Source organism: Columba livia, chromosome 7, assembly GCF_036013475.1.
Source record: "Columba livia isolate bColLiv1 breed racing homer chromosome 7, bColLiv1.pat.W.v2, whole genome shotgun sequence".
Classification (NCBI taxonomy): Eukaryota; Metazoa; Chordata; class Aves; order Columbiformes; family Columbidae; genus Columba; species Columba livia.
The window spans coordinates 10,776,715-10,790,011 of NC_088608.1; the positions used below are offsets into that span (position 1 = coordinate 10,776,715).

At 39.9% G+C, this 13,297-nt stretch overlaps 1 protein-coding gene across 11 annotated transcripts in view; it reads right to left on the reverse strand.

Annotated features, from left to right (window-relative positions):
• Nucleotides 1–13,297, reverse strand: part of KALRN (kalirin RhoGEF kinase) — a 510,474-nt gene that overhangs the window by 150,270 nt on the left and 346,907 nt on the right. For all 11 annotated transcript variants that reach the window (XM_065070486.1, XM_065070487.1, XM_065070491.1 and 8 more), the window contains 8 exons: nt 11,270–11,385; nt 10,578–10,700; nt 7,887–8,069; nt 6,673–6,791; nt 6,007–6,073; nt 5,021–5,130; nt 3,540–3,609; nt 1,848–1,937 (listed from right to left, as the gene is read on the reverse strand). In XM_065070486.1, the coding sequence (XP_064926558.1) occupies nt 1,848–1,937; nt 3,540–3,609; nt 5,021–5,130; nt 6,007–6,073; nt 6,673–6,791; nt 7,887–8,069; nt 10,578–10,700; nt 11,270–11,385 (878 nt within the window). The remainder of the gene's footprint in view (nt 1–1,847; nt 1,938–3,539; nt 3,610–5,020; nt 5,131–6,006; nt 6,074–6,672; nt 6,792–7,886; nt 8,070–10,577; nt 10,701–11,269; nt 11,386–13,297) is intronic.

The following is a 13,297-nucleotide window of genomic DNA, read 5'->3' on the forward strand; positions in this document are numbered from 1 at the left end:
GTTACAGAAGAGTAAACACACTAGTTCCATTCCCTATGCAATTTCCAGCTAATACAACAACTTCCAGCTAATTCCAACAACTTTTGACCTTTATAAGCAAAGCATGATCTCTAAGCAGGGAAGACAGCAATCTTTATCCTTTTTTGGACTAATGCTATAGGATAAACTGGACAAGTTTTACAACTGAGAGTTTCTGCAAAATTTTCCACCTGTATCAATTGGTCTAATATATGCTTTTCTCTGCATATATGGCTTCACTTTTGTCCTCAGAACATCACAGCTGTGATAGCATCGCTAACAAATCTCTTCACAGTTTTGAATGAGATATGTCACTTATCTTTGCTCCTTCTTCCAATTAGTTAAGTCTTGCAATGATCCTGGAAGCTGCAGATTTTCCATGGTCTAGACAGGTTCAGACTGATTACTGGGGCTGCTTGTTTTCATCTCAAAGGTGGCCTTCTATGACACTTAACACAATTTGAGGGGTGTACACTTGTGACCTTCAAGCGGGCTTTTTACTAAGGAGTGTTATTCTAGACAACTCATTCTTATCAGAGTGCTTTTGGAAATTCCAGGTTCTGCCTGGAAGAAAAGAACAAACCATTTCCTTTGTATTCCTCAGGCCAGGCTGTCCCCTGTCCTGTAACTTTGCCACTCCCACTGCAAAATCAAGATAAGAAGGACCTACAGGTACTTCACACTACTTTAGTTACTCAGACTGAGTGACTCCTAGCAGATTTTTTGGGGGAGATTAGCTGGCTTTCTCTGACACATTAATATTCACTATTAAACAACATCAGGCAGGTTTCCAGCCCATGTACTGAGTTGGGGTGGAAAAGCTTAGTAGAGAACCTGCATTTAACCTGTGTCAACAATATCGATAGACAACTAAGGCGACTCAAACCTTCCAGGAGTCACCAACCAGTTCAAACCATTCAACAGGCTCAAGCGCCATCTCCTGGACAATGCCTTTCAGTTCAGTTCTACTTTTAGGCCACTTGGTTACAAGGCAAAAGAAAAAGGTGTTCATCACTTTTCTTCTGGCTCATGTGAGATCTTTCAGTGTTGAGTTTAATCAAAATGCTATAACCATTGGCACATGCAAAACCCAGAGGAGCTGATTCATGTCAGCTGCCAACCACACCACAGGTTGGATCCCACTGAGTGGTTACATCCATAAAAAAGATTGTCATTGCTTTGGAAAAGAGGTCTTTGCATTTTTTTTTCTCCAAAAGGCAACTAATTAGAGCTATAAGGTAGCAGACAATCATGACAAAATGGATGAGGTTCCAAAAATCAGAAGAAAAGCTTAGTTTAAAAGTACACCAAAACTTTAAAGCTTTTTCTCAGCCTACAAAACTGGGATTGGAGCCTGCAAATGTTTATCACCAGGTGTAGCACTTGTAAAGGAAATAGTCTAATTGTAGTCAGTAGAGTCCCTTACTAGACTGATGAAGCAAATGTTTAGTATGGTGGGTAAAATCTGCAGAACAGGAAGACAGGATCTTGATTTGGACTTGGAGATTTCAGGTCATAAAATATAATGGCATCTGCTTTTCATTTTATCACTAAACCCAGAAGTAGAGAGTACATCTAAATGGGATCTTTAGAAAGGACTAAGTCTGAAAAATGCACGAAGGTTCCCATAAGAGTATATGTCTCCATTAAAAACAACTTGCCATGCTCATGAAGGTCACACATCACACCACAGCCTATCGGTTTTCACAGCATGTGATACCTGCAGTGGAATGAAAAACCCAAATGCCAAAGCACCAAAAGGACCCCATTGCTCAGATGTGTTTCAGCTGTACCACAAGTGCTGAAGGAAAGTGGCAAATGCTGCTTACATCAAAGAAAGTCCCTGCATGTTCCAGGATGAGCTGGTTGGAGTCAGGCTTGTTTTTGCAGTAGGTGACATACATCTGAAATTTATCTGCCTGTGAAAACAAACATCAAGGGAAAAGAAAGTTAAGCTATTTCTCTACTTGCACAGTCTTTCATCCAGGCTCACCAGGATAAATGCAAGCGATAAACTACCACCTCACAAAGCAACATAAGAACTGAAAATTAAGAATGGAAGATTTATAGATTATTCATATCTTACCTGAGCAGTTCTGAGGGGAATGAGGTGCACTGTTCAGCAGCTATGGGAGGCTTTCTTTAGCAAGTGTCACAGAGAGAAGGCCTAAAACTTTAATCTAGGTATGAAATAATTTAAAATCTCTAATCATACTACGCAGATTGTATCCAAAAGTCTGCAGGTCTTAAAACCCAGTAATGAAGTGTTGGCTCTATCACCTACTTACAGATAAAACCAGTGTAGAAACTCTGGGCAAGAGACTCATTTAGCTTAAACTGGCTCAAGCCAACATTTTTGACTTGAGACTGGCTGAAATCTGTGATGCTGGCCCCAAACTTGCCTTTCCCACTTGGTTCAGATTTTAATGCCTCAAACTTTATGCTGTGCTAGGAACATTTTGCATCTAATTTCCTAATTTATTTATTTTAAGAGGAAATCAAAAGCATCTGTGCAATCCTGCCTTAGAGCAGCTTCTTATTGCTGAACTCCGGTCTCACGGAGAGGCAGGCAAACAGAAGAAAATGATGGCTTCCTTTCTTTTTAAACTATTGCATTTTTGATACCAGGTATCTAAATGACAGGACTCTGCAATTGAGTAGGCAGCTTTGAGTCCATCTTTCATAAATATGTAACCTCTTCTTTGCAAACAAAATTTCTGAATCTATTTCATCAATATTTGGCACATATTTTTAAATTAAAAGCCCATTTTAAATCATCCAAACATGCTTATTTTTTTGACAAGTGAAAAATTTGCATAATGACTTTTAAAATACTAATTCCCAGCTTTGAAATAGGAATAAAAACATCAGAGAAAACAAAAAGATGCCTGACTTGCCTGGTAAATACTTTGAAAAGGGAACAGCTTTCATAGAGATAAATTACTGTAGCCAATTCCTGGAGCCTCCTATGCTCATGAAGACTCTTAGCATCAAGATTTCAAAGCCCTGTTAGAAATTATCCTGACATTGGATAACGAAATGAGAGAGCACAGTGGCTCAGCAATTTGACACCAATTTCTGAAGAAAAATGTTGATTAAATATATTCATGCTTTTGTAGCAGTCTCATGGCATGACTAAATTCTCTAAGGAAGGTATATTAATATTTTAAATGTCTGTCCTCCCAGGGCCCTTCACAAAGAAATGGATGTCACTCCCAAATACAGGTTTGATTTGACAAAGTCCTGTTAAATAGGAGCCAGCAGAGATAAAGTCTGTGCTGGTCAGTGCAGGACAGGGAGAGAGGCTCTGGAAAGCCTTTGCAACACTCCTAAGGAGAAGAACTAAGGGAAGAAAGACTTCCCCCTGGGAGAGTTGAAGGACAAAGCAGTCAGTAGCTACAGATCAGCTCCTAATCTCGCTTATCACTAAGGATTTAACCCTTGCACCAATTCCCAGCTTGTTTCTGTCTGTGCTGAAAGAATTAATTTGAATAAATAACGAAAAGAAGAAGCCTCATTACCCAGGTGACAAAGCAGTGGCCCACATCCTCAGGCAGTTGTTCGTATTTCTCTAGCTCCTTTAGAAAGATGCTGCAAAAAAGAAAACACCAATGTAATTAGTTACAGTCAAATACCCAGGAGAAGCAGAATGACCAATGAGTTAATCAGTGCTAATGATCAATACTTGTATCTTGATTACCAGGCTAGTCAGGTACCCTGCCAGTAGAAAAAGTGTGTCCTTGCCACTTCGGCTCTTTGAGCACAGTCATGCCTAACTCCACTAGAAAGGATGAGGTTGGAATCCCTAGTAGGGGGCCAGTGTGTTCAAGACAGTAAAGTGATATTCAAGAACCAGACTGAATCTTCAAAAAGATCTTGTGCAGTGGTTTTGAGGAAGAGCAAAAAGAGAGGTCCCAAACTGCCAGCTTTCCATCACTAAACTCAGCACACTGGGCAAAGGACAACAATTTAAACAAGTTTGACACTTCATAGGTAAGAAGTAAATCCCAAAATACAGATTTTGTAATCAGCTCTCTTCCAACATCTGTACCATGAGTGACATCTCTGTTTGCAAATAGAGCCCTGCACAATCCCTGGTGGAAAGAGGAATGTGCAATGGAAGGTGAAGAAGGCGAAGCAAGAGAATGTGCTGTTTCTCCAGCCCTGAATCAGGCTGGAAAATGCCTTAACATCACCAGCCAAAGGAGAAGATTGTGGAGGATGCTGGTGGAGGCAATTTATTTTAGCATTGCTAGAAGTTTTAGTGGGAAAAGGACTATGCAGATGCAGCAGGCCAGAGGTGGAGGATGGATCAGAGAAAGGAGAAATGACAGGAGCAGGGAGCTGAGGGGCATGACTGAGGGTTGAAGGGGCAGTAGCTGGGAGCAAGGGAGAGTCAAAAAGGAGAGCAATCAGATGGTATCAGTCAGGGTCACTAAAAAGAACACAGAGAACCACAAAGAGAGTGGAAGTGGGAAGAGAATTTGGTGATCCTAGCATAGTTTTATATAGGAGAAGAACATTTACCTGTATGAGAGGGCAATTCTTGTGGGCTGGAAGTCAATTTACCTATTATTAAAGGCCTTTTTAATGTAATATGTAGTTTGAGTCTTCTATTGTGATATGCTTTGAAGCTAACTGCACAAAAGCATGCATATGGTAGCCTCTACTGGACCATATTTATATGTATGTGACAGTGAATTTGTTTGACTGAAGCCAGAACTTCAACAGGTTTTATGCTTTTTCAAACTGCTTTGGTTTTGGTGTGTAACCTGAAGACAGACTTTGAACTTCAGAACTAACTTGTGGGATTCAGCAACCCTAAACATTAAGTTATTAAAGAAACAAAACAAGAAATCAGACATTACTTTGCAAAACAGCATAATTTACACTCTTGGGTGCACTGTACTGTAGGTTCAGACACCACACAGATGTATAGGTATACACATGCCTTTGGTTTACTTAGTAAGTAAACATTAACAGAACTGCTAGGAAAACTTACTTGTTATGAAAGTCATAGATCTCCTGAATATTGCCAAAGATGATGTGTTCTTTATTAAGGATCCCAGCAGGTATTTCTTCTACTCCACTCGTCATTTCCCAAAGGTAAGTCTGGAAGACACCGGCAATTCTTAGCTTCGTGAATAAATGTAATGGAAAAGGAATAGATCTCCCTGTTTTATTGCCAAAGGCACAAGCTGACAAGGGAACTGTGTATTACTTTGAGATTAAACAAACAAGCTAAAATAAAAAATATTCCAGTGTCACAGAAAGCTCTCCAGAGAAATTCAAAGTGCTGACACTTAGAAGACGTCTGAGGAAAAAGCAGAAACATGTCAACACCACCTGTCTTTGCTGTCCAACTGATGGTGCCCACAAACTGCAGGCAGAAACAGCTGAAATATAAGTCAGATTTGCCAATTCAGTAGCATTAGATACATAAAAATCTCTTTCAAACTGGAGGGATGTGAAAGCTGACAGATTTCACTGAAATACACTCTGCTTTTTGCCCTGAATGTCACAGTCCCCTTCAGGAACACCCTGCTGTAGAGCTAGGCAAGGTATTTGACAGCGCAAATCCAAAGGAATAGATTTGAATTTTTAACAAAATGCTCCAAGATTCAAAAAAAGACTAGAAATGAAGAAATTTCATGTCAACATCCAAATACATTGCTCTTTGCTGAGTCCCAGGACATTGCTCTCACTCTGAAGGGGTGAGTGCAGCTTTGTCAATAAAGGTGCACTCAGGTGTCTCCGGAGGTGCAGACGTTTCCAGTCACACGTGGGGAGCACAGGGCACGGTTCTGTCCATGGCAGACAAGCTTGCTCGGCTGCCCACCTGCAGGACATGGCTCTGCAGCTGCCACCGATGTGGGTACCCTCACATGGGCTCTTGTCCAGGTCACCCTTTGCAGCACAGTGAACATCACCGCGAAGAATACCATCTCCTTCCTGAAAATATTGGAGATTCCCTGGGCTGTAACTTACCTCTAAACATTCATGTAAGTCCCTGACGTAAGCTTTTTCTGTCTGAAGCAGCTCAGCCATAATGAATCTGGAAAAAAAGAAAGCATTTCATGTGTTTTGGACATTATGGGCATTTGTACAATGAACAGAAAACAAAACACCCTTCTGTTGTCTTAATGAATCAATGTATGTCCACTCTAAACCTTCATCTGTCTCACTTTGCACATTTCAGCTCCACGAATGAAATACCACTTCATACCACTTCTGCCCCCACTAAAATTTAAACCTAAGCTTCAAGTGAACTTTTGTGTCACTGAAACCCAGTTAACTCCTCTGGATGTCATTTGAGTTCAGATAATACCCAGACAGGTAAAGATGCTTTTCATTTTTTCCTGTTCATTTCACTTTTCACATGCACCCAGGAAGACATCATGACAATGAGTCTAATCAAAGTTCTTGACTCAGTCCTTTCCCTTTCCAAAAGTAACTTCTGATTAAAAAATACAACCTGTATGTTCTGAAATTCTCTAGCCTACAAGTCACAACGTTTGCTCTACACCTGTAGACTTATCTCAGTAGCTCTGCAGCTGCAAAGAGTTATAGGACTGTCAGTTCTGGTCATACAAATATCACAGAACTACTCTTAGATAATGTGTCATTGTGGACTGTGAGCATTTGCGGACATACTCCTTCTTTCTGGCCGACTTTCTTTTTTCTTCATTGACTTCATGATTTGCATCTCGCAGCTTTACCTCCCGGTCTGAAAGACTTGCTGGAATAATATCTAGTTCTAGGTCCTTGTTATCCTGGAAAAAGTGAGAGTGCAGATTTTAAATTCATTGTAATCCTACTGTTAAATTCATTGTAACCCTACTGTTGTTGTGCAAAATGCAGCATGTTCATGAGATCAAATGGATGAGGGGGGACAAAAGTAAGATAAAGATACCAATGTCAGAAAGAAGAAAATTTAAAGAGGTAAGAACTAAAGTAAGAATGGAGAAGGTGAGAGGGAAATTTAAAAAAAATGCGATGAGATTTATTATTGTCTTCACCGTTACTCCTATCTAGGAACAGGTATTGATGACAAACATCTACATTTTACCTCACTCCTTCACATCTAAATTAGTTGCCTAGTATGGGACTTCATAAATACTTGGATAAAGTAAGGTGCTATCCAGAGACAATCCAAACTACCAATAGTCTTCTGCCATGGAAATACCTTACCAGACTGCGGTTGTAAATCTGTGTACACCAGAGACCCTACAAGGAACAGTATATTTAAGGTATCTTGAGGGTGTGAGGGAACTTATTCCTCCTTCTTTGATACTGAATTTTGAAGGATGGTGACTGAAAGGTGTTTTTGCCTCTGCCACTCCCCCTTAGTACTGTGACCAGGGAATAGCCTGAGATTCCAATTTTTGTTTCTCTTGTATTGCTCTATTTCCCATAAAAGAACTCAGAGATGAGGTTGGGGATCAATTTTTTAGTTACTTTGAAGGGTGAGAGAATGGAAACTTACAGTCAAAACCTTTGTTTGATTCAATTAATGGTGTGGAAGCAGGATTTATGGCTTATGCTAAAATTAACAGAGACTTTTATTCCAACAATGTGTTTCCCCTCCTTTGCAATAGCTGCATGGTCTCTTGGAGAATTATACAAACATTTGCTTATAAAGCCTTTCTGATCTTCACCTATCTACTCCTCATATCACTGATCTGCCACAAAAAAACCACACTTTTTATCTTCAGAAACAGTTCTGAGCTTGGCTGGGTTGGTTGGTCAGGTTTTAAGCCGTTCTAATGAACACAGGATACCCTGCAGCCTTCATGCCATGGGCTTCACTGCCCTTTGTGACTTTCAGCTTTGGTATAAAACCCCAGCAGGACATGGACTTACAGTACCTCTGTATTGATTCCAAGGGCTTTTTCCAGGGAGTAGCGGTATTTCCCCATCCTGAGAGAGAAGTCACGGTAGCGTTTGTCAACGGTGGTGACCCACTTCCTAATTTCAGTGGCGTGTATATGTCCTTTTTCTACAAAGCTGTCGGCCAGCTGGATGAGGAGCTTCACTTTCTCCTTTGTTTGCTGCCCAAAATATGGTCCTCGGTTATATTGCATCCTTATTACTTCCTTTGCTTTTAATTCACACAGCAGTCAGAAGCAGCTCATAATTTTTTATACATCATTAAAGCATGCCTGTACTTCATCTAATACAGAATCAGATTCTTTAAACCTTACCCAGTAAAACATGAAAGGAATGACATTTTGATAAGAATACTTACGAAACTGAAGGAGATAGAAAAAGTCAAGTTTTTGAAAACACACATGCACAAACACATAAGGAAAACATGTTAGAAGTTAGGCATGCCTCCTTCCCATAACCAAAAACTTTCTTTCTTGTGAGCTTTGGAGTAGAAGACAAGATTTGAAAATCATACCTCATAAAATATAACAAGTTATTCTAAATCTGTACTGGGGTGGTTCTGCAGACCTGTGTAGGCAGGTCATTAATACACCACATATCAGTCCAGGAAGTGAGTTTGAGTCACTGCTGCTCTTTTTCAGAAACAAACAGAATTTAAATCCAACTTCCTGGACTACCATAAAATCACCCATCAGTATTTTAGTTGGAGCATTACAAACTAAAAGATGCCTGAACTTCAAGATATAAACTGAGCCCCCAAACCTTCCAGTGGTCTTCCGTATTCCATTTGGGCTCTGACTGTCCCTTAGTCTCTATGGTTTTTAATGTTGAGGAACTTCATGCAAATCTGGCACAGAGAGATAGTTATAAATTTTAGCTCAGATTCCAAATCTGCCTCAGGAACTAAAGGTGCCTGGACCCTCATTTGAGCCAAATCAAGTACAAAATGTTTTAAAAACCTGAGGTATCAACTGTATAGACTGCGCTTCAGCTGTAACACACATTTTAATCCTCAAAAGCAAAAGGAAAATCAGTCGTATCCCCAGAGGTAATGGCAAGCTGCTTTTCAGAGATGGGGAAAACTTTCCACTCTGCCTGAAGTGAGACATCCTGTCAGTACTTGACATTATCAGCAGTCTGGCTGTAAACGGGCAAATGCATGTCAGACCAGAAAACATGTAGCAGATTTCAAAGACAAATCTAAATTCAAGACATTTCACCAGCAAAATAAATTAACAGCAGAATGGGAGGCCACCTTAACAAATTAACTGAGTTCTTAACCAAGGTGAGGTATGGAGAAGTAAAAATCTGACTTCATATTTAAATATTTCATTCCCAAAAGCTACTGGTGTCTTGCTTTCCAATTAGTTTGCTTCAAAAGTTATTTGGATGAGGAAGGCTTTCAGTTGTAGCCTAATTTGAGAATAACATCAGTGTGGGAGCAATAGGCATTTACCAGATTCCACGTGGCAGGTAAAATATTCTAGGTCAGCAGTAGGAAAGTGATTTACTAAAGCCCCAGGGAGCAAAACAGGATGTGACAGTGTAAGGAACAACCAGGAATAGTTGGTAAGGAACAAGTTATAAATCTCACTTCTAGGCTGATTCAAGAGTAGAAATAGTTTGGAAATTTCAGGGTAAATTGGGATTATTCTGATCAAAACTAAATTATAAACTGGAACATGATTTTAGGCAGACTGATTATGGGTGGTTAGCAGAAGTACTGTTAAAGAAATGTTGTAAGGGTCCTGTCTGACTAAATTAACTTCCAGACACTTCTAATTATCTCCCATTCTCACAAATATGCAAGTTAAGGAAAAAGAAAGGGGTGAAGAAGAACACAAGGGCTGTGAATCAAACCCATGCAAGCATGGACAGTCTAATGAGGAATTTAAGGATTACAGAAGGTCAGTCTCAGGACACAGTGAAATGAAGCTACATAATACCAAAGCCAAGGCCTTGCTGCAGTCTGACTTTGCAATTTAAATCCTTATCAGTGATGGTAATACCCCTATGGATTCATTGTCTGTGAATTACCTATGGTTTGAATTAATTTGTCTGAAGCAGATCCAATCACCATTCCTCTATAAACCTCATCAGATTTCTCAGAATTGCTCCTTATAAATTAATATATTCTTGGTAATGAAGCTTTGTATTAGAAGTGTTCACCCTGGAGTTCACAAACCCATTTATTTTAAGTATTTTGTTGGGATCAGCACATTATTGCTAATGAGATAAATGATCATCTGTGATCAAACCAGCTGGAATTAATGAACCAAATTGTAGTTGTACTGACAGAAGAAACAGATAGGGAATCCGAGATGACCTTGGATATGTTCAGCTATACCATTCTTGTATGACTGAGGATGGAATTAGAGAAAGTCTCATTAGGTTGCTGTGAATTCTGTACGCAAATGGACTTTTCCTTCTGATCAGAACAAAAATGCTCCAAAACCAATATAGACCAAGGGGCAGAAAACCTCATTTTTGTGCCTATATCTTGCTAAAACTGAAAGATCACTCTTCTCAAAAGACATTTTGCTTTTGGGCTGGGAATGTCATGAGAAAAAACACAAAATCAAGATAATATTAGTACAAAGATTTAAGGCATTGAAACAGGATCATAAGTATAGATTAAGGCATATGCCGTAATTAAAATTGTTGTTTACCTTGGCAGGTACTCTGAATTCCCCATATTCCTTCAGGAGTTCCTGAGTTTCTTCTGCTGATTCCCCTGTGGAGGTGTGAGTAGAGAGGTAATATTCGCCTGTCTCTTGGATCCAGTCTAAGGCCTGCGAATGTCAAAAACAACCAAAGGAAAAACAAAACAAACAGTCTTTGTATTTCAAGAACTAATCCTCTGACAAAAACATCTGCCAAATAAAGGATATCACATCCATTGGGACTTAATACTGTGTACACTAAAGCACTTTCTAGGAACACATAAAAAGAATACAGTAATCAAAGCAGGTGGGAGAGGATACAAAAGGTGCAGTATATTTCCTAGGAGAAAAAGGAGTGTAGGGAATTCTACCTATATACAGATACATTTGCATGCAGGGAAAACAGTTTTCGCATTCAGTAATATCTCAATAAAACAAGTTTGCATTTATATTTGTTTTCAAACAAATGAACAAATCCAGAAGTTAATTTGGCCTAGCAAAAATACTGAGTTCTGTTGTAGAGTTTTGGTGTTTTATTTAATTGTTTTAAAAAGCTAACTTTGCCATGTTTTCAAAAGTTACAGTTCTTAATTACAACTGGAGATTGTAACAGGAACCCCACACAAAAGTGTTACACAGGTACAAGAACTATTTACACACTGCCAGGACAGAAAGCCAAAGTGGGGTTTTTACACTACCTGCTTAGCACTGCGCTCAAAGACAACATATTGTTGGCACTGGTCTAATCTTCGCTTCTTCAGGGTCCAGAAGTGAAGGACCCGGTTCTCCCTCTGCAGCAGCTCGCTCAGAATGGCTGAGGGCAAAGGAAAACATCTGCATGATTAGTGATTCTGTGAGTTCCTACAGAAATAAGCAATAAGAAACTGAATTTACTCACTCTGCCTGAACTACATTCCCAAGAGCAGAGCCCCTGAGATTGCACTTCTTAAAAACAAGTGCTAATGCAAAAGGGCTGCTTTAAAACAACGACAACAACAAAAGTACAGTTGCAGGGTTATCTGGTAAAGAAGAAGAGGCTAAACCAGGGTTTGGGATTTACCCCAGCAAATATGCTGGTGTACATGATCTCTAGTCCTTTCCTTCTTCTATGGTGCTTATTTCAGGAGCCTAGTACTGGTTGATATAGGAGAAGCTGCCCTTTTACCGCCTTCTCTGTTGCACTGGCTACAGCTTCCCAGCACGTGGCACTGAAGCCTGCTGTCCCATTCAGACCTCCAGTCATGACTGAAAATAATTCAGGCCTGAGCCCCAGGTTTGACATACTTGGTAAGGTTTCCTTATACAGCTGTGCTGCCTGGTGACCCTCTGAGTGCTCCCTCTGCAGCTACTGCTAGGCTACGACTTCAGGTTGTATCGGTTCCCTAAACTGTTTTCTATGTGATGGAGATGTGACAGTCATCCAGATTCAGGAAGAGACTGGCAGGAGAACTGTTGCTCCTTGGAGTCTAGGACATACATGTTCTCCTTGAAAATCCAAGACTATATCAACTTGACAGAAAGGTGTGATTTAGCTCTTTAAAAAGTATCATGGATTTAACCGAAAAGACTGCACACAGAGACGGTGCAAGAGATTTATGCTATATTATAACACAAACCTTAATTAAACCTGAGTTTTTCAAATTAAACTGAGTTTAGCCATGTGTGGCTGGCAGCAGAGTGGCTCATCCCAGCCACGGCTGGTTCTGGAGCTCAGGTTTACACCTCGCAGGAGGGGCAGGGCCACCCTCCTGCCCCATCCTCAAAGCCCAGCATCTACCAGGGAGGGCTCAGGCACAGGCAGCCCTGTCAGCAGCTACACTCTGTTGTATCAAAACATTGAGTCCAGCTTCCCAAGCACTTGCAGTGACTTACAATCATCTGCAGCACCTGTTAAAGCCTCTCTCACCCTAAGCCCTTTCTGAATGCATTGATATTCATTGTTTATATATTAATACCAGTGGCAGGAGACAAATTTGGATGTATCCATCCCCACTTACAAGTGTGACACTGATTGTGGTCAGAAAATCTGTAATATGTAAATTAATTGCAAAACCTAGCCCAGTCCCTGCTGAGGGCACTGGGAACTTTGAATGACAAAAGGAACTTGAAGATTGTCATGAGCATTCTAGATCAGAGCTCTGCATAAACAGTTTATGTCAAAACCCCTACTTTTTTTTCTATATTAATCACTTTGACTTGGAAGCTCAATAAGTATCCTACTAAATAGTGCTTTTATTCTGAACTAAAGTGCTCACTTCAGAGATGTTCTGTGGATAGACTTGCCAAGCATAAGAATTACACATTCAGCTTACAAATAATATACAAGCTGATATTTATACAAGTGAGTTATTTCAAACAAGCCCAGTGAGGAACACTCACAAACTTATATCAGGTGCATATTTGAGAGCTTGTTGAGTCAGAGTTTAATTGAGTTCCCCATGATTTTCAACTGAAAGGAACAAGAGTCCACAACAACATCAAGCATCTGACACATTAGAGGAGGAAACTTAAACAAAGAGATATTAACATTGAAGAAATGGTACTGTAAGAAAGGAAAATAATCTCTCCAGTAGCACCATTTTCATCTTCTGTGCATAACCAAAGTTCCCATCCCTCCCACATATATAATGGCTGCACTGCTTTTACCCTGTCTTTCCACGTCCTGTAAGAAAGCCAATAATAATAATACAAAAAAAAAAAAAGGTTAGTTCTGCAGAATTACTTTC